Source organism: Ambystoma mexicanum, chromosome 5q (genome assembly GCF_040938575.1).
Source record: "Ambystoma mexicanum isolate Mex_15411 chromosome 5q, UKY_AmexF1_1, whole genome shotgun sequence".
In the NCBI taxonomy this organism is placed as follows: domain Eukaryota; kingdom Metazoa; phylum Chordata; class Amphibia; order Caudata; family Ambystomatidae; genus Ambystoma; species Ambystoma mexicanum.
Window position 1 is genome coordinate 1,278,222,425 of NC_090933.1, and position 24,986 is coordinate 1,278,247,410.

A 24,986-nucleotide genomic window follows, 5' to 3' on the forward strand; every position below is an offset into this window, starting at 1 on the left:
TTAGATATGAGTTATCTTTCCTTTGATGGCTATAGAATGTGAGGCCATCTTAGATTTGGGTTATCTTTCCTTTGATGACTATGGAAAGTGAGGCCATCTTAGATTTGGGGTATCTTTACTTTGATGGCTATGCGACTGTGGCCAAATTATTATTAGAAAATAATAGAACACCCTTTAACATCCATTCAACAAACCGGGTGTTAATTGCATTAATCCACACTTTGGTGTGTGCAGGTTTGGCCAGCAATGGCCGCTTCGCTTGGTTCTACCTAGGCTAGGGCTAGCAGTCAGTAACCGGTGAAGGGATCCCCTAAAAGCTTGTATATTTCATATTACAAAATACATGTATTCATAACATCTGTGTGCCAACAATGTCATGCGTCGTGTTTTAGAGTCCCCCTAAAAGCCTGTTATCCATGTAGAAAGTTGCATCCCACTGCTGTGTAATCTGGAGAACTAGAAAAAAAAGGCAGTAAAAGGGCTCTTGTGGTTCTTCACTTGGAGAGACAACCATGCAGCATGTGATGAGTGACTCTGCATGCACAGGGATGTCCTCCTTCACTCATGGCTTCTACAGTCTTTTAGATATGGGAAATTATGGATGGAGCATTTCTTGAAACATTGTCTTCCTTCCATCACAGTCTTTGAAGTAGGACTGAGTTTTCGATATTATTTTCGTAGTGGTTTCCTGATGATTGTTGTAGCTGCGCTCTCATCCCCATGTGGGATTTTCTGGCCAACGCTTCACTGAGGATCGCTGTCAAGGTGACCCGGATTCAGCATAGCGACAAACTAGTGGTGCTGTCATTGTTCCATTGGAAGCGTCCACTGAGTGGGACATATTAGCGAGCGATGCGGACTGTATGTGAGAGGGCCTCTCTGCCAACGAGTTTGTCTGAATTCTCCTAGAAAATGCACTCTTAGAATAACGAGTTGACTTCCTCATGAGTGGAACTACACTTGTAGGGTATGTGGACCTCTGAGGTCAACAATGTGAAGAGTGGTCTTCCAGGCAGGGACACCCACATTACATGCAAGGGGATCAGTAGGCTCGTCTCCTACTTCAAAAGGAGTAGGGGGTCTTGACCTTCCATACCATGAGCACATGAGAAAGCGTTGATAGCTGTCCTCTAAGGGTGAACCATGAGGGCCTTCTGGCCCTCGGAACAAAGTGAAAGTACCTGAGAGGGTGAGGCACTGTTCCAACTTCACTCCTCCTCTTGGAATGCCTGCCATTCCCATGCAATTGCTCACTGCTGGCAGATCACTGCAGTCTGGGATGGCGACGATGACGGTAGCAAGTCTGGGACTTCCTGGCGACGGCACATCCGCTGCCTTGCTACATACGACATGATACTGGAATTCAGGTATGGCACAGGTAGTGCATTGCACGCCCTCTGGGGAAGCATTGTTTCATGTCTGCATCGCTAGTTCCATAACATCTTGGACCCAGGAATATGCAAAACACCTTGGGGAGGGCTGTTCCTCTGCACAGGGTTCTTGCCTGCCTCTGATTTTAGGGCATGCGTGCTGTGTGAGATGGTCTTCCGTACCGTACCGTAACAGCGCTGATATGCTAGTGCAAAAGATGTCATCAGCACCAATGCTATACACGTCAGTTTTGCAATGTCATCATGGCGCTATCTGGCGGCACCCCATATTTGTGGGATGTTGAGCATTTTGCCAACCAGTTAATATTGTACATTTAACCTTATGCCAAATGTTCAGCAAACACTAAACCAATACAAGCGACACAGATTAATAGACATATTTCTTGCGGGATAGTATTTTCTCCAACTACAAGCACTCAAAGGAATGTTTTCAAGGCAGCAGTCAATAATGCCGGTGGATCGACGCGGGCAGCAAGTCCCAGCTGCTCTATTACCACGCATCTTTGTTTTTCAACAAAACGCTGGCCTGCAAAATGCCGGCAAATCCCAGCTCTGCTTGCTTTTGGTTGGGGTGAGGGAGTGCTCGCTATCCTCGTGGTGTTCCTTTCATGATCCGCCGTCTTTTTAACGGACACCTCCCCGGTTCTTTTCACACTGTGTCCCCCCTCATACAACAGTGGGCCGCCCGGCCCCATGACTTCCGGCTTCCGGCCGGCACTTCCGGTCCTGCGCACTGCTGCGCGCCGGCGTCTGCACTGCAGGCTCTTCCCTAATCCTTGCGCGCGCCAGCGTTCGGCGGCCGGAGGGCGGTCCTAATGCGGTCCAATGGCACAGACTCTCCCCTTCCCCGCGGCCAGCAATGCGTTGCTCCCTCTAGCGGCGTGGGAAGGACATCGTTATCTTGAGGGTGCTACAGATACGTTTTTTTACTTGCATTTTTCCGCAGTTTCCAATGGGACAATTTTACATTTAGTGGAAATCAAACAATAGAAATAATTGTGCTGAATGTTCAAGACGAACCAAAACTCACAGTACATAAGAGGAGGCATGCTAAGAAGAGGGTGGGTGGCTAAGCAGAGGTTCTATTCTCAACTTGAACGCCTTATATAGTCTGTTATACCCTGTAAACTACTCTCAAAGCATGTTGAATTGTATAAAGAAGACATTTCAAATATGCAAAAACGTATAATGAATAGTTTTTACAAAAATAAAAATACGTTGGGCCCATTTGCAAAGAAGTTACTATACCAATGATACATAAGGCGCTATACAAATGCAAAATAACATAACATAACATGAGTAAATCTGACTTGCTCCTGTCTCACTAGAAGTACGTCACTGTAACGTAGGCGCTAGGGCAGACCATCCGCCTCGTGTGGAGGCGGCTCAAGGGGAAAGATGAGGCGGAGGAAGTGATGCAACGTGGACAGGGCCCTCAATTGTAATCAAATAAAGGTTGGAAATATGCCCTTGTGGTATGTGCCCCTCATTTATGGTGTTTGTCCTTCTGGGTCATGTATCACTTCAAGTCAGACATACTCACTGTGAGGTTTTGCACGGGCCCTCAAACCGGCAGGAGGAAGTATCATGCGGGAGCCAGGCTCTCATGCAACCGTTCTTTTTTTTAACAAGGCAGTAACTGCTAAACAAACCCCCAGCCCCCACCCTCGCCCAACGTCACTTCCCTTCCCTGGGAAATAGGACCGCAACGGCGGTCCGCCCACACAACGCTGTGGACGGGCTGTATGCCCTTAAGGACAAACTGACACTCACAGTCACAACGTTGTGATTCGAGCTGGAGTGAGTCAAGTCACTTTATTAATCGAATAGCCCTCTCCAATAGTAATTCAATGTACCTCCTCTTTGTAAATTAATTGGTGCTAACTTCCCTTACTATCAATGTTTTAATTTCAACTGATTTCACAACCAGAGCTATTTCCATGTGCCTCATTATTATTTTTTGGGGTATTTGCATTAGGTTGTCGTCTGTTTTGTGAACTGCCATCGGCCTCCGAGACAGGAAGTGACATACGAGGAGGAGAGTGTTTGTAGTCTGGAGGTACATTATAAACAGCAAAGATGCAAAGAGAACAGGTTCATTTTTGTTTACTTTCCACAAGCATGTTTCCATGTCTTGTGCTCATCAAAACCCTCCAGCCTAGGGTGGCCAACTGTACCGTATTTTGCAGGATCGTCCCGTATTTGGGGACTTTGTCCCACAGTTTTCAGAGTGGCTGTGCGGGACACAGGTTTTCCGGACTTGCTTTGGCACTGGGTCCTGCTGCTGCCTTCAGTTTTCTTTCTCTGGGTGGCTCCGCGGCCCGGCTCCTTTTGTCTTGCTGCTAACGCTCTGACACCTGCTTCATTCCATGCTAAAGCTTTGTTCCTGAGGTTGTGATGGTCATGTTTCCAGTTAAAATATGTGACAATCACCTCCCAAGGACAAACCATTTTCATTGCAATAAAGCTAGGTGTTAAGAGTCATTAACAAATTGTTTAAATTACAAATGCGGCGGGCCAAACGTGAATGATGCTGTGATGTCATCACCAACTTGTGCGCAAGTGTCCTGCAAAAGGATCTAAAAAAGTTGGCCACCCTACTCCAGCCATCAATCTTCAGTTTGCAGATGTCACTTTGTGGGATGCCCAGACATGGGTCCACAGACTGTTTTGCCTAACGATCTAGGCTACTCCTCACTGGCAATGCCCAGCCTGGCTGAGACATGTCTGGGGTTGCTTGTGGTCTTATGCAGAAGGGATGTGACTTAGCAGCTTGGGCTGGACTGCCATCTTTAGGGTGGGACACAGCCTGTTTTTTTTTCTTATGGTGTAGCCCCTTTCGTAATAGCATAGAGGCTAAAACGCAATGGTCTAGTGTGGGTTGACCAGTTGTTATGATTAATGCAAAACCTTCCTCCATCACTCTTCTGTTTTGTTAAAATTACCTTGAGTGGGACGGGTATGCCCAGATGTGTGTCGTGAGCTTGCCAATCCTGGAGACCCAAGTTACCCACACTGACAATGCTCTATGAGGCTGAAACATGTTGGGGAATGCTTTTGGAGACCCAAATAACCTGATTCGCATATGGCCTCCTTCTATAATGACTTGGCACGCTGAAAACCAATGGTCTACAGGGTTGCCCAGAACAATGCTAGATGGCATTAATAATTCCAAATCTTTCAGTCATCAACCTCCAATTATGAAGCTGTAGTCTAGGCTCACTTTAACCGGTGGTTGATTTCTAGGCAATATCACATTTTTTGTCTATACAGTTGGTCATAAATAACCTTTTTTATTTGTTTTTATACAAATAACAAATACATATTAATACATGTTTGTTAAATTATTTTTATATTTAATTAGAATTCTTGTTTTTCTTCAGTGAGCATATTCAGATGGGCAGAAGAATTTAACTTCTGTCATCGGCTGTAAACTTTTGGATGTTTCCCTTTTATTTTTTAGATAATCTTTATTTCAGTCGTATTTTGTTAATGCCAGTTTCATTTAATCAAGCTATTTTATTTCTGCCACAATGTTATTACCATTCTATTTTTCATGTTATTTAAAATATAATTTTAGTATTGATCTAATGGTGTGTGCAGAACTACTGTTTGCTCCGCTTTCAGGTTTCGGGGGGCTGAATGGATCCCTGGTTTTTGAGATGGTTAGAAGTGGTCATGAGGGTAACCACTTAAAATACCTAACAAACTTAGGATTCGCCAAACGCCAAAGATACCTTTTAAAAAACAAAGCATCGGATTATCTCAATTGGCTCCTCTAACTGTTGGTGTTCCACAAGGCTCTGTTTTATGATTATGATTGGTTACTTATAGTCCGGACGCGGGGATCAAACCTGTGTTGCTCTGTGTCGTCTTGCTTCCAAGGCGAGCGCGTTGCCTCTGAGCTATTCTCCTGAGGTCCACTCCTCTTTACACTCTACACCTCTGTTCTTGGGGCAGTAATCTCCTCCTTGGGGTTCTTTTACCAACTCTTTCTGACAACACCCACATCTTCTCTTTTTTGGAACGCTCTTCGGATCTTTCTATCAACATTTCCAACTGTGTCTCTGCCATTAAATATTCAATGGCTTTGCACTTATTAAACTCTACCGAAACAGAGGTGCTTTTCTTTCCTGCCAAAAACTCGCTCTCATCTCTTCCTCTGCCTTTCCAGTTCCCGCCTGACACTCTCCCCTACTCTCCTTCAGCTAGAAACCTCGGTGCCCCTGAAATGGAGTGCTATGCATTACAAAGATTATTCGGTGACAGCCTGTGCAGAATAATAGGAGCTATTCCCCAATGCCCACTATCCACTGGCTATCATGGTCTTTAAGGAAAGGACAAAGCTTAAGTCCAGATCAGGGAAGCAGCTCAGGCTGCACAGTAATCCTGACTACCTCATGAACACAGAACCTCTTTTGGACTGAATGACAGCCCTTCTCGCCAACCTTCAAAACATCGCCTAACAGACATTGCACCTCTTTCCCTAATACGTAACCTATTGTCCCGGCAAGTGACCTCCGGAAGATCTATTTATTTTTCGTCATCTCTTATAGGCCTAAAGATCAACTAACTGCACCTCTCAACAGCATCCTCAACCATGGGTCACCCCATTCATACGCTCTCTCCACACAGACATGCATCAGCTGCTGCGCAGATGTAGGCGTACTGGCTCGCATGAGGACCTGCAACTCTACCTCTCTGCCCTGAACCCTCTCAAGTCTACTCTTGATAGAGGGAAAAGGGTATTCTACCTAACCCTTGTTGACTCTGACTCCAACCATCCTTGTCAGCTACAGGGCACCCTAAACTCACTCCTCTATCTTAATAATGAAAGAAAGCAAGCACTGCCCAGCTCTTCTATATTAGATGCCTATATGTGCTGTCAGCCCAATAACCATCTGAAACCCCGAACAGACACAGGGTTTTGTATGGCCAGCAGGCTGCAGCAAAGGGAAACCCTCTGGGAATGAAACCTTTCACCATAGGAACAAGATGAAACCTTGGAAAGCAGGAAACAGTCAGCAGCAGGATACCAGAAGGCCAGAGATGCAGGAGTTTAACACAAAGGAAGCAGCAGCACAGGAAAAGGAAGGGAAGCAAGGCAGGAATCAGAAAAAGGAGTGATTCATAAAGGCAGAGGGAACACATGAACAACAGGAGCCTCAGTGCTTGCCGAGAGAAGAGACGCAGCGTCTTTACCTTACTGCAGGTTTAAATCTGGGCCTCAGCGTAGGTCTGTGTGTGTTTCCGACAGAATGCATGGCGCCATCTTGAGAATGGCTAGACTGTGAAAAGGAAGGCAGAAGCACGGAAGAGTGCCGGCACCATCTTAGGTAGGGAAATAGGCAAACTGGGTGCCTCTTCTTCCAATTATGCCAAAGCGACCAAGTGTTGACTTGTTTCCTGACATCCTCATTCCTCCTAAGTCTATTGCTATCAACTCCAACCCCACAGCTAATGACCTAGCTGAACACTTCGCTGCAACAATTTCCAAAATGAGAGACTCTTTCCTGAACTTCCTCAAACTCCCTCTTTCTACATTTTACACTCTGCTTGCTCTACCATCATCCTCTGCCTCTATCTCCCACTTCAGTCACACTAATACTGATGAAGTGCTATCTCTACTGATGATGGCTAACCCATCTCGTGCCCTATCAGACCCTCTTGCTCCTCAGAAAGTCAAGCCTATTGCCCCTTTAGTGGCCTCTGACCTCACTGAACTCTTCGGCTCTGCTTGCTGTCCCTCTCTTTTCAAAACCGCCACGGCCATCCCTCTCCTAAAAAGACAAGGGGATGACCCGAACCTACTGGCTAACTTTCACCTTGTGTCACAACTTCTGCACTACTCTAAAGTGCTTGAAAGGGTTGTTGTGTTCAATCATCTGTCCAATTTCTTAGACCTCCACAACCTTTGAGACCCCCTACAAGCAGGTTTCCGCTCTTGTCACTCCAGGAAAACTGCTCTCATGAATGTGTCCAACTTCATCGCCTCTGTTAAGCACTCCAACCTATCTATCCTAATTCTCCTTGACATGTCTTCTGCCTTTGACACTGTCCTTAATTCTTTCTCTCTTCTTGGGATTCATGATTGAGTCCTTGCTTGGTTTGAATCCTACCTTACACCTCGCAAATTCTCTGGTTCCTGGAGCAACACACCTCTCAACTCACTCCTCTAACTGTTGGGGTTCCACAAGGCTCTGTCCTGGGTCCACTCCTCTTTACAATCTACACCTCGGCTCTTGGGGCAATAATCTTCTCATTTGGGTTCTCGTAGCAACTCTTCGCGGACGACACCCAAATCTTCTTCTCTTTTCCTGAACTCTCTTCTGAGCTCTCTATCAACATTTCCAAGGTGTCTCTGCCATTAAATATTGGATGGCTTTGCACTCTCTAATATTAAACTCTACCAAAACAGAGGTACTCTTCTTCCCTGCCAAAAGCTCTCCCTCATCTCTTCCTATGCCTATCCAGTTTCCACCTGACACTCTCCCCTACTCTTCTTCAGCTAGAAACGTTGGCGTCGTCTACGACCCTTCTCTACTTTCATTTCCAAAACGGGAACAGCAGCTCACCTCAACCTCCTAAATATTAGGAAAATCAGACACCCCCTTCCTTTCAACACTGCCAAGCATCTCTTAATCACTCTTGTCTTCTCTAAACTGGACTACCGTGCCAGCATCCTCTTTGGTCTCCCCAACTATGCTTTCTATCGTCTCAACAAGATCATTAGCTTCTCTACCATGACTCTCTTTGAACTCCCTCACATCACACCTACTTCCTCGTACCGTCACCAGGGGGATGGCTGATGATGCAGAACAGGGCCAGATTTAAATGTCTTCTCCTAGTTCACAAATCTATCCACGGTAAAACACCACTATATCTATCCTCTTTCCAGCTCTACAAGACTTCTCGTAATCTCTGCTCTCCATCCTTGAATACCCTTTGGCTCCTCGTCCTCTTTGTGTTTCCTCTCGCCTCCGCTCCTTCTCTTTTCTTGCTCCACTTGCATGGAATTCTTGTCCCCTGGACATCCGAGAAACAGTCCACATGGATTTGTTCAAAACCTGATTAAAAGCCTACCTCCTCGCCTCTGAGTTACCCTCTTAATGTACCTCTCATCTGCCTGCTATCTAACATTTTCCCTCGACTCTAACCTGCCTCTGTCCCTCACTTCCTCTTCCTCCACTCGAGCACTTCAGCCAATATGGTCACATCCTGAGCACAGCTAGCCGTATTTGCCTACCTGCAGTTAAAAATGTCCAATGTTGGCTGTCCATAATTTATGTATGTACACTTATGTATTGTCCCTGGTGACTGATCCATTTACTCCCCTCCACAACTTGGTCAGAATGTACCTCAAACTCACCTACGGTAGCTCACTGCTTCCCATTAACTCTGATTTCTTATCTATTGTACGTTCTTTGTGATCAATAGAGCATTGATCCTCATGTATATAAATGAAAAAATAAAAATATATAAATAAATAGACCTTCCCACTCTCTCCACGGTCAGGTGATAGACATAAATCACGCTTCTCACGAGCATGGATTTGTTTTAGCCAAGAGCAGGGTGACATATTAGTGCTTACCTATGGTTTTATGGATTTTAAGTGGACAGTGTTGGTTGCAAAGTGGTGAGGACATTTTCCCCCAAATAAGGAGTAGTTGTGAGAGCTGGGTTTGAATACCACCTCTTCCGAAACTTTTTCGAGTTGGCCTTTTTTTTAAAATGTTATGCCTTTTACAGTAGCGTGATCTAAACCCTACTTGGATCTCATCGTCTAATACTTGCTGAGCAATCCAGTTATTGATATGTTTTTAAACAACTTCAGAACAAACCTTGCTCGTGGAATCATGTGGGGCGATAGGTCTATAATTCGAGGGGAGATGTCTTGATCCGTTCCTGAAAATAGCAACCAAAATGGCCGTCTTCCAAGACTCTGGAGTGGTTTTTGACAGTAAGATATAGGTAAATCGATCCTACAGGAGTTTGGACTATAACGTCCGATTATGTTTGAGAATCGGGATCCCATCGGGATCTGGTGCGCGCGAGGGCACGCACTGTCGCTTGGCCTGTCCCAAGTACTGCCCCCACAACCGAAGTATGAGTGAAACTCTTTGATATGTTTTGTTATGCTATGTTATTGAGTCTTATTTATTTATTTATTTATTTGAATTGTTATATACCGCGCCACACGCCCGTAGGCCTCGCCGCTCCAGTGTCATTTGCTCAGGTTCTTGGAGCTCCATGATCAGTAAGAGGGTGGGCTGGCAGCCTGATGTAGGAGCAGGGAGGGGGGGGGCAGGGCAAGATCACCTTTTTGCAATGTAGATGTGTACAGCTCTAAAAAGACAGGGTTTCTTAAATCACGCTTCATGCCAGACTGCAGCATCGAAGCACAGGTATGGAACCCGTGCTGCTCAGTGTAGTTGTGTTGCCTCAGCTATGCTCCCTATCCAATGTCTATTGTGTGTTTGTCTGAGGGGCCTGTAGAGTGGTGTTCAGGGAGTGTGGAGAGGCGTGTTGGCCTATCTGTGGTGGGTTAGTGCGGTGCATAGGGAAGTTTAGTGTAGGGACGATTCTTCACTCTCTTGTGTAAACTGTGCTGTTTCAGTGCTGCAGTTGTGTGTCGGGGAGTGTTGTTGGTTAGGGTGGGGGGGAGGGGAGAATGATTTTGAGGTGGTAGTTGACATGTCTTTCCCAACAATCCAACCAGACATTGGGGACAACCTATTTCACTTTGGAACGGCCACAGTTGGCCACATGTATTTGTTTATATCCGCTTTTCCCACCCCATCATAACATACTTTGTGATGTAAAGCTACACGATGCGTCGTCGGGTGGCACAAAGCCATGGCACATGTCCAAGGCCCACAGTGCCCATTCAGTTGCCCGGCGTCTCTCTTCTAACCGGCCACTGATATCTCAAAGACATCAAGTGCAGTCTAGAGTAAAATGCACATGGACACGCCAGGTACCACATCACAACCACAGCCGTACAGTGCTGCCAGGCCCCACTAAAATATGCGGGTTCTCCTTAAATCCTAACATGTTTTGGGGCCATGTCGCTGGCCCAATGTACTTTAAGGTGCTTCATTTGGGGTTAATTTGAGACTAGCTCCCCATACAAGTAAGTTTGCCCCGCCCAAAATGGCTCTAAGGTAGTCCTTCCCCCACCATTTTAAGCGTTAGTCTCCCCCCGAAGTTTCAGTGTAGCTGCGCCCCGGGCAGTAGACATGGCGCATAATGCAGCGGGCTAGATAGCCCCTCGCCCCAAAACATTCATCTCTCCTTAAGTGTTACAGATGATTTTTGATGTACAAATGTAGTGTACACGATGCAGATCTTTCTCAAACAATGACTACAGGCAGGTGGGCTTATTGCAAAGGCTCTTCTGGGGTGCATGCGATTTATAAGTTATGGAGGATAGTTTTGATGTAAATAACCATTCCTGTCTTGTAGGATCAAAACAGAAAAAAGGTGTGTTTAAGAAATGTGTGTTTACATGTGTGTTTACACGTGTGTCTACATACGTGTTGGAAAGGCGCAGTTAGTGTGCACCAAGAGCGATATGATGCAGAACTGGGGGCAGCGCTGGCATGTATTGAGACATGCGGTTAGTTGTGTGTGTGTGGGGGGGGGAGCATGTTGCATGCGAGTATTTTGGATCTGATAGGTTTAGGAGACCTGCGCAACAGTGCAGAGGTTCATTCGCTTCTCGCTGCCCTCATTGCGCCCTTTGACCTGCACTGCCACTCACTGCAGCCACAGCTATTCAGAACGCAACATGTTGGCCCCCGAGAAACTGGGGACTGGCTGTTTCTTGAAATCGAGCGGGCCTCTTTTCACAATCAGAGTCTAGAGGCCCTCTCAAACTTATGCTCGCCATAAAGCCAACGATCTGTATGAATGTGTGGTAATAAAATGTAGCGCACAGGCACAGACTTTCTCAGGTTTTTTCAGACTCCTGACACCTTGAGGTATCCAGAGCACTCTGGAGCAGTCCTGCACAGTCCTACGTCACGACCGGCTGTATTATGTATTCTTAGAGAACATCGTTTTTTGATGGCGTTCCTAATGGTGCAGGGCCACTGTCAAGCACTGTTACCAGCGCAGTCTACACAAGCTCTTTAGTCTAAACACAGTTCCAAGTCGTTTTTTTAGAGGAACTCCTGAAAAAATCCAGTAGATGCAAGTCACCAACAGTGCATAGAAGCATTTATTTCATGATTTATTTTCCCACAGTATATGCCATTATGAAAACATTTGTAAGCTGGCTGCGCCCATACATGGCTATTCTGGCTGCACCAATATGTGCCAGTATTCCCATATAAGAACAAACGTTCACTATGCACATAATGCCAGTAATTATACTATCAGAAAATATGTCCATTCTGGCTCTGCCAATAAATGTCGGTATCCCCAATTAAGAACATACTCCTGTTGGTTTTGCCAGTAAAAATGCCATACCACAATAAGAAAACATGTCCAGGCTGGGTGCACCGACATAAGCCATTATAGCCAATTAAGAACCCTCAAAATGTTGGCTTTATTTACCCTGGATGCCCAATCAAAAATGCCATGCCACAGTAAGAAAATATACCCAGACGGTGTGCCAATGTAGGGCAATCTAAACATTTATTAACACTTAATATGTTTGCTTTATCATTGCTTTATTGTTAATCAGTGCAAATTAACATCAACAGTAAGTATATAGGGCCAGACAGGCTCCGTCAAAGTTATGTTATGTTAAACGCATTTATAAAGCGCAACATTCGCCCAAAGGAATCTTGGCGCTGCATATGCTACTTTTAGGCCAGTCAAGCCATGAAATAACACTGATCATGTTTGCTTTATCATTAATGCCCAGTAAAAAATGCTATGCCTCAGTAAAAATATATGGCCAGACTGGCTACATCAGGTTTGTTTTACAACTGATGCCCAGTAGAAACTACCTCGTCGTTCCCCAGCCCCAAATCATCTCCACAGCCCTGGGCATTCATTTGCACAGTCACACATGAACCCATGCACTTTCACTCGCTCATTCACACACGCTTATGTACACACACACATTCATAGGTTATTGTCTCCCTTACCTTCCACCCCAGTCCAGAATCTGCTCCTTACACAAAGGCCCTCAGGTTCCTGCCCAGCAAGGACAGGAACCAGGGAGCACTTCCTGGTTCCTGCACATGCATGGAGGAGCCGGAGCGCTCTGGGCACAAACCCCAGGCAACCTGAATGTGCAGGGAGGCGCATGAGTGCATATTCAGCCCTGCCGCACGCCAGCCTGTCCCCAATTGGTCATGCCAGGTCAGAAAGCAAAAGGCATCCTGGAGAGACATTTTACTGCCCACCCTGAGCTAGGTGCCACCCCCATGCAGCGCATGCAGTAGGACCTCATTGTGCCCCAAAGGCTTGTCTCTGTGATCCTACAAATGAAGAAGCGTGACGGTTGTTGGGGCAGGGCACCCCATTATTTCCAATGGTGCTGGAGAATCATTACATTCCAGTGGCCATTCTGGGGAGCGCTACGGAAGTCTGACCACTGATGCTGAATTTGGGGGCTGCTTTGAAATGTCTCTTTGAAATCGAGGACTACAAGTCCCCGCATGACTCTTTGAATTCCAGGACTACGAGTCCCAGAATGCAAAGCGAAAAGATCGGAGACCCGTGTCACCGAAATGCAATGGGGCATGTTGGAATGCATGCATAGTCTGGCCTTTGCAGTCTGCCAGTACAACTGTACTCTCTAGCAAGCAACTAAACTGGGTTCTCAATGGGGACCGGCACCAGGGGTCAAGTCCCAAAAATGTAAGTGGGGGGACTCATCAACAAACGCAATGGGATGTGACGTTGCCAGAAATTAGCATATCAAGGTGAAATATAACATTTCATTAAATTGACTTTGCATAACCACCCAAATTGCACAGGACGAATGGTATTTGCCTTTCAGAAAATCAACGCACACACACAACCAAGAGAGGCTATGTTCTTCGAATAGTGTTTTTGAAAACCTTAAAGGGTGTGCATGTTTTAAACTCCAAGAACTAATACAAATGTTTTCCCTGGGACTTGCAGTACTGAAATGCGACATTTCACCTTTAGTTGTTTGCTGTTTTTCATCGGGTTATATAGTGCCGTGGTGAAGTGTCTGGCCTGCAAACCTGACGACTCTGGTTCGATCACTGTGGGTGGCTTTAATGCATACATTCTAAGAAGATATTCAATGTTTCTCATTTTAGCTGGGGGAACTGAGTTCACCCTCTGAAAAAAGTGGGTGGACTCTGTAACTCCCCCCTCGTGTACCCTCGACTTGAGCCCTGACCGTCGCCAGTGGTCACCATTTGAGTGCATTCCTTCTAACGTAATATAATGAACTACGACTTACATGACACATTGAAACCTGGTTTCACCGGGCGCAGTCATTCTACGCGCATTTAACCTCATTTTGAGGGTGTGACCTGTCAAGGCCGAGAGATGGATGTGATCTGGTATTTGACACACAAGACTCATAAACAAGTTGGGCAGCTTTGGGGTGGGAGGCCTGTGCTGTTTAAAGTGGGTTAGGAGTGATGGGCAGCACAGAACACTGGTAAAGGTCAGTCAATGTTAGGAAAAGGGAGGCGACAGGCGGGGTGTCACCAGGGTCACGCCTCTCTTCAATGGGGAGCCCCGCCTCTTGAACGTTTAGAGCCGAGCAAAGTGCCTTTGCACAGTCAACACACATGTTCCACGGGGCCTACTTCACAGAGCAGCAACGTGTATTTTTGCGCAGCAAAGTCACGTTGCACTGCAAAAGTACTCTTTGCATCGCGCTAAATGGGCCTAACTCACAAAAAAGCACTAAGTGCAGTTCAAAGTTTCTAAGCACTACACAGGGGATTGCACCTATGTTGCACACTAGCGTCCTGTTTCTAAGGCAGGCGCCTTAATGAGGACGGAAGCTGGCAAACAGGCCTGTGAGGGGGTTCCTGTATGACAAGCGGTGGAACTTAAAACGGAATGGCACAACAAATAGATGTGTACAGGGGCTCGTAGAGGCTAGGAGCTGGCGTCAAAGAGTCAACGAATCCAAGTGCAGCCGCCAGGGGCAGTAGAGTCTGAAAGATGAGGTTTTAAGTTCCAGTAAACGGAGCAGGACGATTTGGCGTGGCCGATTCGGCGCGGGACGATTTGGCGCAGCCGGTTCGGTGCGGAAGCCAGGTCGGCGCGGCAGCCCGCGCCGAACTGGCCTCGCGCCGAAATGGCCACGGCGAATCGGCCCGCGCCAAACCGGCGGCGGCGAAACGGGGTGTACCGGTTCTGTGGATCCTGTACACATCAATCCTCCGGGCAGTCCCTGTTTTTGCTGCAGCACGTGAGCATTGACTGGGCCTCCAAGGGTTAGGAGACCCGTATGCTGGCAGGCTGAGAGTGGGGAAGACACATGTAGAAATGAGGAAGTATTCTCTCCAGATCCATTTGAACCTGCGAAAAGGAGTGGGCGCCATTTTAGAACATGTTCCTAAGTGGAGCTTGCCCCAGAAACCTTTCGCATGTACATAATGGTGCACGTGCACACTAGAAACACTGCAGAGCATGCACTGCCCTGCACGTGTGCCGTGTAGCACACCAGGCGAAGCGAGGCGGGAACTCCACCCCCACATGACAGTGCAAGAGCCAGAGTGAGGCAGCACCTACAGGGGGTTTTGGGGGCGCCTCCAAAAAATCAAAAGTGGCTTAGAGGTTTGATGGAGGGGAGGGTTGGGGGAGCACAGAATGTGCAGCGAAAGGGTGCCACGGAATTTGGTGGAAAAAGAGGAAAGTGCCAGAAAAAAGCAGTGGTGTCTGTGGCATAAACAGCAGTAGAAAGACACTGAACTTGTGGCCACAACATCCCAAATTGCCCATATAAAGTGTTATTCTTAAACTAAGCATTTGGGATTTTGAGCGAGAAAGTCGATCAATCCCTGTGTCCCATGGCAACCCCAGAGAGCCGTTTCTACACGAAACTCCCCTTCATTTGCCAAACAGGCACCCATAATGTCGCAGGTGACTGCATTACTTGAAATTGTTAGTAATCCTTACCACTGCCGATAACGGGTAAAAGTAGATCAGGTTTCCTCAGGTTATCGATCAGGTGTACATGAAACCAAGCCTAGCAACTCGCATACACATCATATCACAACACCCCGAGGCAAGATATGCCCCCCACAAGCTAACCTGCGCATTGCCGCCCCCAGTTCACATGCGCTTATCTTGGCAAGTGTCCGTCTTATTATGTTTACTTCTCATGCTCCTATATCATAGTTAATGGAACACGTTTTCTGGCCTCCGTGACGCCTTTGTGGCTTGGTGACGTACCTCCTGCCACGGGTGGGTACATTGCGGTGCGCCTCGCCTGCCTGCCCCCTGTTTGCCAGACCATTAAGCGCCTACTTTATTGGACAGGCACTCGAAGGTCGGTCACGTCGTGCCCAAGCCGGGCACTGCATCACTTTCTCCTGCTGGGCGCTGTCCACTCCCATCTCCTCTAATCAGGGTTAAGTATAAAAAAGGCACAGCTTCTAATTCCCTGTTAAGGGCGGCGCTGAAGGCTTTCCTATGCCAGTATTCCAGCCTTTGATGCACTCCCAATGCTGCTGCTATAAACAGGCCCCTGCTTACGGAGCAGGACGATTTGGTGCGGCCGATTCGGCGCGGGACGATTTGGCGTGGCCAGTTCAGCGATGGCGTGCCAAAACATCCCCGCGCCGAACTGGCCGCGCCGAACTGACCGCGGCGAATCGGCCCGCGCCGAAAAGGGGTGTACCGTTTACTGGCGGTACACTGCCATCGCCTTCCTGCAGCTGCTGACCACTGCCATCTCCTTCCTGCAGCTGCTGACCACCGCCATCGCCTTCCTGCAGTTGGTGATCACCACCACCACCTTCCTGCAGCTGCTGAGCACTGCCATCGCCTTCCTGCAGCTGCTGACCACCGCCATCGCCTTCCTGCAGCTGCTGACCACCACCACCACCTTCCTGCAGCTGCTGGCCACTGCCATCGCTTTCCCGCAGCTGGTGATCACCACCACCACCTTCCTGCAGCTGCTGACCACTGCCATCACCTTCCTGCAGCTGCTGGCCACTGCCATCGCTTTCTTGCAGCTGGTGATCACCACCACCACCTTCCTGCAGCTGCTGACCACTGCCATCACCTTCCTGCAGCTGCTGACCACTGCCATCACCTTCCTGCAGCTGCTGAGCACTGCCATCGCCTTCCTGCAGCTGCTGTCCACCGCCATCGCCTTCCTGCAGCTGCTGGCCACTGCCATCGCTTTCATGCAGCTGCTCACCACCACCACCACCTTCCTGCAGCTGCTGGCCACTGCCATCCCCTTCCTGCAGCTGCTGGCCACTGCCATCGCTTTCCTGCAGCTGGCGATCACCACCACCACCTTCCTGCAGCTGCTGGCCACTGCCATCGCTTTCCTGCAGCTGGTGATCACCACCACCACCATCCTGCAGCTGCTGACCACTGCCACCCCCGTCCTGCAGCTGCTGATCACTGCCGTCTCCTTCCTGCAGCTGCTGACCACTACCATCTCCTTTCTGCAGCTGCTGACCCCTGCCATCGCCTTCCTGCAGCTGCTGACCACTGCCATCGCTTTCCTGCAGCTGGTGATCACCACCACCACCTTCCTGCAGCTGCTGGCCACTGCCATCACCGTCCTCCATCCAGTGATCTCGGTCCTCAACTGCCTGCAGCTGATGACCACTGCCATCACCTTCCTGCAGCTGCTGGCCACTGCCATCAGCTTCCTGCAGCTGCTGACCACTACCATCTCCTTCCTGTAGCTGGTGATCACCACCATCTCCTTCCTGCAGCTGCTGACCACTACCATCTCCTTCCTGCAGCTGCTGACCACTACCATCTCCTTCCTGCAGCTGCTGACCATTGCCATCGCTTTCCTGCAGCTGATGACCACTGCTATCACCTTACTGCACCTGGTGATCACCCCCATCACCTTCCTGCAGCTGCTGGCCACTGCCATCACCTTCCTCCATCCGATGATCTCGGTCCTCACCTTCCTGCAGCTGATGACCACTACCATCTCCTTTCTGCAGCTGCTGGCCACTGCCATCACCTTCTGCAGCTGATGACCACTGCTATCACCTTCCTGCAGCTGGTGATCACCCCATCACCTTCCTGTAGCTGCTGGCCACTGCCATCACCTTCATGCAGCTGGTGATCACCACCATCTCCTTCCTGCAGCTGCTGACCACTACCATCTCCTTCCTGCAGCTGCTGACCACTGCCATCGCTTTTCTGCAGCTGATGACCACTGCTATCACCTTCCTGCAGCTGGTGATCACCCCCATCACCTTCTTGGAGCTGCTGGCCACTGCCATCACCGTCCTCCATCCAGTGATCTCGGTCCTCAACTGCCTGCAGCTGATGACCACTGCCATCACCTTCCTGCAGCTGCTGGCCACTGCCATCACCTTCCTGCAGCTGCTGACCACTACCATCTCCTTCCTGTAGCTGGTGATCACCACCATCTCCTTCCTGCAGCTGCTGACCACTACCATCTCCTTCCTGCAGCTGCTGACCATTGCCATCGCTTTCCTGCAGCTGATGACCACTGCTATCACCTTACTGCAGCTGGTGATCATCCCCATCACCTTTCTGCAGCTGCTGGCCACTGCCATCACCTTCCTCCATCCGATGATCTCGGTCCTCACCTTCCTGCAGCTGATGACCACTACCATCTCCTTTCTGCAGCTGCTGGCCACTGCCATCACCTTCTGCAGCTGATGACCACTGCTATCACCTTCCTGCAGCTGGTGATCACCCCATCGCCTTCCTGCAGCTGCTGGCCACTGCCATCACCTTCCTGCAGCTGCTGGCCACTGCCATCTCCTTCCTGCAGCTGCTGGCCACTGCCATCGCTTTCCTGCAGCTGGTGATCACCACCATCTCCTTCCTGCAGCTGCTGACCACTACCATCTCCTTCCTGCAGCTGCTGACCACTGCCATCGCTTTTCTGCAGATGATGACCACTGCTATCACCTTCCTGCAGCTGGTGATCACCCCCATCACCTTCCTGGAGCTGCTGGCCACTGCCATCACCTTCCTCCATCCAGTGATCTCGGTCCTCAACTGCCTGCAGCTGATGACCACTGCCATCACCTTCCTGCAGCTGCTGGCCACTGCCATCACCTTCCTGCAGCTGCTGACCACTACCATCTCCTTCCTGTAGGTGGTGATCACCACCATCTCCTTCCTGCAGCTGCTGACCACTACCATCTCCTTCCTGCAGCTGCTGACCACTACCATCTCCTTCCTGCAGCTGCTGACCATTGCCATCGCTTTCCTGCAGCTGATGACCACTGCTATCACCTTACTGCAGCTGGTGATCACCCCCATCACCTTCCTGCAGCTGCTGGCCACTGCCATCACCTTCCTCCATCCGATGATCTCGGTCCTCACCTTCCTGCAGCTGATGACCACTACCATCTCCTTCCTGCAGCTGCTGGCCACTGCCATCACCTTCTGCAGCTGATGACCACTGCCATCACCTTCCTCCATCCGATGATCTCGGTTCTCACCTTCCTGCAGCTGATGACCACTGCCATCACCTTCCTGCAGCTGATGACCACTGCTATCACCTTCCTGCAGCTGGTGATCACCCCATCACCTTCCTGCAGCTGCTGACCACTGCCATCACCTTCCTCCATCCGGTGATCTTGGTCCTCACCTTCCTGCTGTTGGCTCTTTCTGGTGACAGTGAAGACATTTCTCTGGTGAGGGTTTGATTCTGTCCATGTACCACCTTGTGACTTTGCCAGAGTGTGGAAAGTCCCTGGTGCAGGATCTTGCCCAGTGTTGCCCGCGCCCTCACTCTACTGTTGGACACTATTTCTCATTTTGCTATCTTACTCCTGCCACACAATCTCTTCTTGCCTGCTTAGTTTAATCCTTCCATGTATCTTTTTCACTTTCCCTGAACCAACAGCCCTCCAGGCGAAAAGATAAGGGGTGCTTCTCTGATGGTGATGCGTGCCTTCATGTTATTTCATAAAGCACAAATACATTTGCCCCAAAACGGGCCCACAGACTAGGCACTTTGCCACTAGCAGAAGAAATTGTCCTTTAGGCAGTAGATGTGCTTGTAAACACTTCACAAGCTGTTTAAAAACATAGATGGGATTGCTTTAAAATCTTCGAAAACATAAATTAATTTGCTCCAATAATGACTCACAGACTACGGGGCCGATTCATCTGCGTGGAAAAGAGGGTATTTGTGCCCGCAACTGCACGCAAATCCGCCTTTGTTGTATCATGGTACCGAATGAGCAGTACTTTCCCTGGTCTTGCATGGATTTTGCTCTGGCTCGGCACATCTGTCTGAGCCGTCGAGCGTCTTGCGCGATATTCCGAGCAGAGAGTGGTCGTGTCTTGTGCAGAGGGCTGCGAAGGGGGCGGAACACCACAAATGGGGAAGAACTTGCGAAAAAGTGGGTGTTCCGAGGGATGGCCTGATGACAGTCCCTCGCGCACCCACTATTGCGTGGCACGAGACGTATTCATGGATTTGATCATGCAAACTCTCGGCTTGGAAAGGGCCACACAAGTCCTTCATAATATCCGCCACACCGAAGGCAGGCGTAAGTACACTTGCGTGTAGGATTTTCAGCACGCAGGTGCGGTCGCATGTCGGTTTTTGGTGTGCGTGTACTCAATCGGGGTTCCAATGTAACTTAGGGGTGTGCATAAGAAGTGTAGACATGTGCAGGAACGTTTTACGTGGGTTCGCACACAGATTTCCTGAGTTTTTGCCAAATTATGATTTTCTATACGCATGTTGTCGGGGTGTCGGATACAGTTACGGGGGATCGCGGGCAGGGTCCCTGAGTCGCAGGCCTGCTTACGGGGAACTGCACGCACTGTTTGAAGGGTGCGTGTATTCGCGCCCGGGGGAGAGCGCAAAGGTAGCTGATCTGGTCGTTTTTTGCTTTGCGTGTGGGCGTGTCGAGGGTTTCCGGTCGCGACTTGTGAATACGGATACTTTGCACGAACAATTGCATGAATATGTGGGGCATTTTTTATTCGGCGTGTTGGCTCGCGCAGTGTCCATCTCGGCACACGGCCCTTGTGCGATTTCTGCGCGAAATTCCATGAATCGGCCCGGTATTTTGCTACTAGCAAACCCTTCAAATACTTCCCTATAAAATGCATTGGAAGGACGCATATTTTGGATGAGAACAGCAAGAATCATGTCTTTTAATGAGTTAAAGGGAAAGTAAAACGTGTTTCCACTGAACTACATCGTTTTCGCTTTCGAGCTGTGATGATGATGGCGTATTGTATCAGTATTGTATCATGTTGTATCACAAGGTTCGAAATAGGGTGCAGGCTTTTGTAGCTTCACTTTACACTGACAGTAGAGGCTGGAGGTTACAAGTAAAAATGACCCTAATTTGAAATTACTCAGTCATTGGATAGAGAATGCATCAATTCACCTTCTTTGAAGGAGTGCAGTGCTGTAAGAAAATAATTTTAAAATCCAAAGCTTCGGGGGTGGCACAGATGACCATTCACTCCCTTATCAAAAGATTGGTTCTATAGTGCTACTAATACCACATCACTCTGTTTAGCAGACACCATCATGGTGGGTGTAGGAACACACATCTGCATGCACTCTGAGAGTAGAGTAGGCCATTTCAGCTAATAGGACGTATGCAACAAAGCGCAACTTGGTAGCCATCACTCTACTTCACCTCCAGATCAGAGCCACACAGCAATGCATCATTGGCATGCAAATTAGAGCCACGCAGCAATGCATCATTAGCATGCAAATTAGAGCCACACAGCAACGCATCATGGGCATGCAAATTAGAGCCACACAGCAATGCATCATGGGCATGCAAATTAGTTGAAAAGCTTGATTTTTTTGCGGCATGCAGAAAAAAGTCACTGCCGTATAGGGCACTTTTAAAAGTTGAAATGGCAATAGTAGGGCTTTTTTTTTGTATTTTTGTTAACCCACCATAAAATTGGTGGGGTGTAGTAAACATGCCCCAGCCCTTCAAAATCTTAGTTATCCACACTGATGAGCGTTGCATATAGTGAACTGTGCATGTGTCTCGTTAGTGCTCAGTCAAGTCCCTCGTAAGGACCTGCGAGGACTTCAGCATGGCGTCACGGACCAAGATAAACTGCACTAAGTCAGAGGCCATGCTCTTCGGGACTGGAACCCAAAGTACGACCCTCTGCCCTTCCCCATCGGACCGGTCCTAATGAAAATCCTGGGTGTGTGGTTCGGCAACGAAAGGGCCGCGACAAGGTCGTGGGACAAGCGCATGGCGAAAGCCAAGCAAAAGCTAGGGCTATGGAGCCTGCGGAGGCTGAACATAGAGGGGAAGACACTGGCCCTAGCGAACAATGTCCTCCCGGTCCTGCAGTACTTTGCGCAGGTCTGGCCTGTGCCAAAGATGATCGCAAAAACCATCACGAGGGTGGTATTCTACTTCATTTGGAACTCCAAGATGGATAGAGTAAAGAGAGCAACCATGTACAAAACACACGACAAAGGCGGGAAAGGGGTGCCGGACATCCCTACCATACTGAGAGGCTTGTTCACCTGCAACTGCGTGAGGCTCACGCTGAGGAGCAGTGATGAAAGCAGTGATGAAAGTCATGTGGGATTCCTGATGGCCCGCTTCTTCCTACTCCCGATATGGCGGAGGCTGGGATGGGTGGTGTGGGACGCCAGGATCCCATACAACTGGACGGCCCCCGGTACTACACTGAAGTGGAGCGTTTTGTACAAGAATTCCAGCTGGAGGCAGCGGCGCCGGACCAGTGGAAGAATGAGGCCATCCACAAAAGCATTTGTGACAGGGACGTTTGCGAGCAGATCCGGACCCTATCGTCAGAGGCCGCAGAGCGGGTGTGGGGCAATATGGCATCAAAACGGCTCACGAACAAGCACAAAGACGTCACCTGGATGGCCATCCAAGGGGGTCTGCCGGTGCAAGCGTTCATGCACGCCAGAGGTCTCAACCGCTTCAAAAACTGCCCCCAGGGCCGCACAGCGGACGAGACAGAGTACCACCTCCTCTGGGATGGCCCCTACATAAAAGACCTGATACGGGACTTGGCCACGGAACTTGGGGGCACGATCCCGACAGCAAACATCACTGCCGACGCAGTGATGTACGGTTAGTTTTCGGGGACCCACGCACAGGAAGACATCCAGGCCTGCTGGAGAATCCTGTGCTGCATAAAAGATGTGCTCCTTTTTTCCAGAAACCACCTGGTGGTAGGGAAGAAGGAGACGACGACCGAATCCTGCCGACGGATGATCCACAGCCTCCTGAGGGACTACGCGATAATCGATGGGCCGGAGGACGACAGCGACGGCGAAGAAGAGTGACTAAAGTACATTTACACAACATGTTCTTGTGCTTTGCCTCAACAGGATCCACCTCGGGGTGGAGAAATCGAGGGAATCGTCGACGGCACTCGAGGCGGTAAAACAAGGATGTGTAAGTAATGTGCACCCTAACCTAACATGACCTTTTTCCTTTACAGCGAAAGAGGTCGACAGAGTCAGGCTTGTGCACATGTTGTCAAGACTATTTTTGAAGACTGATGAGTAAAATGGCAATTCTGAAAGTGACGATTCACCCATATCTGAACGGATGATGACCCCAACAAAAAAATACAACAAAAAAAAAATGTGTCTCGTTAGTGCATTCTCTAAAGCAGTCAGTCTTGGGTTGAACAAAGTGATGTCCAGGATAGTGCTGCTCCTTAAGGCAGTGCACGTTTTTTGATTTGCTTACCCATGATGCATTGCCGTGTGGCTCTGAAGCGAAAGTGAACTTCCAGTGATGGCTGCCAGGTGGCACTGTGTGTAGTGTGTTTGTCTTATTAACTGAAATGACCCATTCTGCTCCCACATCACTCTGTCTCCTTTGCAGCTCTCGTGATGTCATTGTGAAAATAGCACACAGCCTGACTCAGGCGATGATTGCGAAACACAAGGCGTGAGATTAGAAAGCGCTCATTGGACTGTTCACGCAACATGCGTCTATGCATGTGTGTCACGCCTCAAACGAAAAACCCCTTAATTGGAGCGGAAAGTCGGAGCCGGTGACAACGGAGGCTTCTCTGGAATGTAGGGTTCGGGGAAACCTCGCCATGACCTGTGCCATCAGATTGGGTGCTACCCATCACCGCGCTCTACTGGCGCCGAATGCACCAATAAGGGGTTGGCAACCAACCAACGCATACAGTTTAAGTAGCAATTTAATTGCCCAGGTAAATATAAGCATTTGCCAGCAATTGTTGGCATTGTTGCCAACGCAAACGCCTGTATCAGAAATAATCGCTGATTCTTCTGGGTGATTATTAAGACTTTCTCTGATGATTGGCTGGATGAGGAGCCAATGGAACGGGTCCGGATATTGGGGATGTTACCTGCATAGCCCTTAACCGCTCAGGAGTGACTTGGTTTTCGATGGTTCAGCAAGGGTTTTGCACCCCTGTTTTGATTTTAAATTAAACGTTCTAGTTGTAAGCCCCCAAATACTCATACAGGCGGCAGATCTCTGAAGAACGTCTTGGCCGTGTGTAAGAAAGTCACTCAGTCCTGTTGCTTTCTTGGAATTATGGGACTTGTCGTTTTTCAAAATTTAAAACGAGAAAGAAAAAACCACAGGTCCAAGAATCGAAGGGAGAAAGAACGTGACTGGATAACATGTTCACGAATCGAATAGGGGAGGTGGGGGGGGGGGTGCAACTTTTGACTCGCCAAATGTTTTGCACTACAATTCCCATCAGCCCTACCCAGCACAGTCAATGGTGAGGTGGCACATCTGGAGAGACACAGGTTGCAGAGCCCTGGAATAGCGAAACTAGAGTTCTGTGTCCGATGTCTTGTAAGGGAAAGTTCTAGATGAACCAGAACTTCAGTGTCTGCGAGTAGTGATTATGGTATGATAATTGCCTGATCATTCATATAAGGTTTACTTAAGAGCTACCTAGAGGAGTTAAGCCTCACCCCTCGAAGCAGACGGGAGGGTGTTGTTACCTTCCTTTGTCGTGACACTGAACCCTGCAAGGTTGGATCCCCAGACAGGCCATCCAGGGTCAGTTCTGGGCACAGGAGGCCTGTGTGGTGGCACATGGCACGGGCCATGCTGATGGGGGACTTCCAGCAGATGCCTGAAGCCTATGTGTGACCATACACCACAGCCCGGGAGAATGTGTGGAGTTATATGGATGGCATGCAGTGCCCACAAACCACTTCATCAGCTCAAAGCCTGGCAAATGCTTAACTCGGAGAACCACATTAATGCTGGGAGGCCCCTTGTTAGTGGTGGATAGCGATATGACCGCAGGCCCATCCTGGTCTGCGACAAGTCCTCCAATAAGTGTTAAGGTATGGGTGATTACTGTTGCATTCCTCACTTATACTTATCAAAGTGCACAGCTCCATTGAGTTACCATATGTGTACCCTCTTCTAAGACAACAAGTCAATTGGCTTATAACACAAACCCCTTATTGTAATCAAGCTGGGCTATGGTCATGATGCCCGTGTGTTTGACACAAAA

The 24,986-nt window shown here is 48.8% G+C and overlaps 2 protein-coding genes across 3 annotated transcripts in view; both read right to left on the reverse strand.

Moving 5' to 3' along the window:
- EPPK1 (epiplakin 1) overlaps positions 1-24,986 on the reverse strand; it is a 222,314-nt gene that overhangs the window by 23,571 nt on the left and 173,757 nt on the right. The window lies entirely within an intron of this gene.
- LOC138498384 (ribosome-binding protein 1-like) lies at positions 16,100-19,099 on the reverse strand. Its single transcript, XM_069622159.1, has 4 exons — positions 18,971-19,099; positions 18,193-18,735; positions 17,535-17,987; positions 16,100-17,329 (listed from the first exon to the last, which is right to left on the reverse strand). The coding sequence occupies exons 1-4, from the start codon at positions 19,097-19,099 to the stop codon at positions 16,100-16,102; spliced, it is 2,355 nt and encodes a 784-aa protein (XP_069478260.1).

What these genes read in the sequence shown, in the direction of transcription:
- LOC138498384 (XM_069622159.1), bottom strand. Translation starts at nt 19,099, where the DNA reads ATGGAGGAAGGTGATGGCAGTGGTCAGCAGCTGCAGGAAGGTGATGGG. An exon ending in TGATCACCAGCTGCAGGAAG is followed by an intron (nt 17,988 to 18,192) that starts GTGATAGCAGTG and finishes CATCAGCTGCAG; the next exon opens with GAAAGCGATGGCAATGGTCA. An exon ending in TGATCACCAGCTGCAGGAAG is followed by an intron (nt 17,330 to 17,534) that starts GTGATAGCAGTG and finishes CATCAGCTGCAG; the next exon opens with GAAAGCGATGGCAATGGTCA.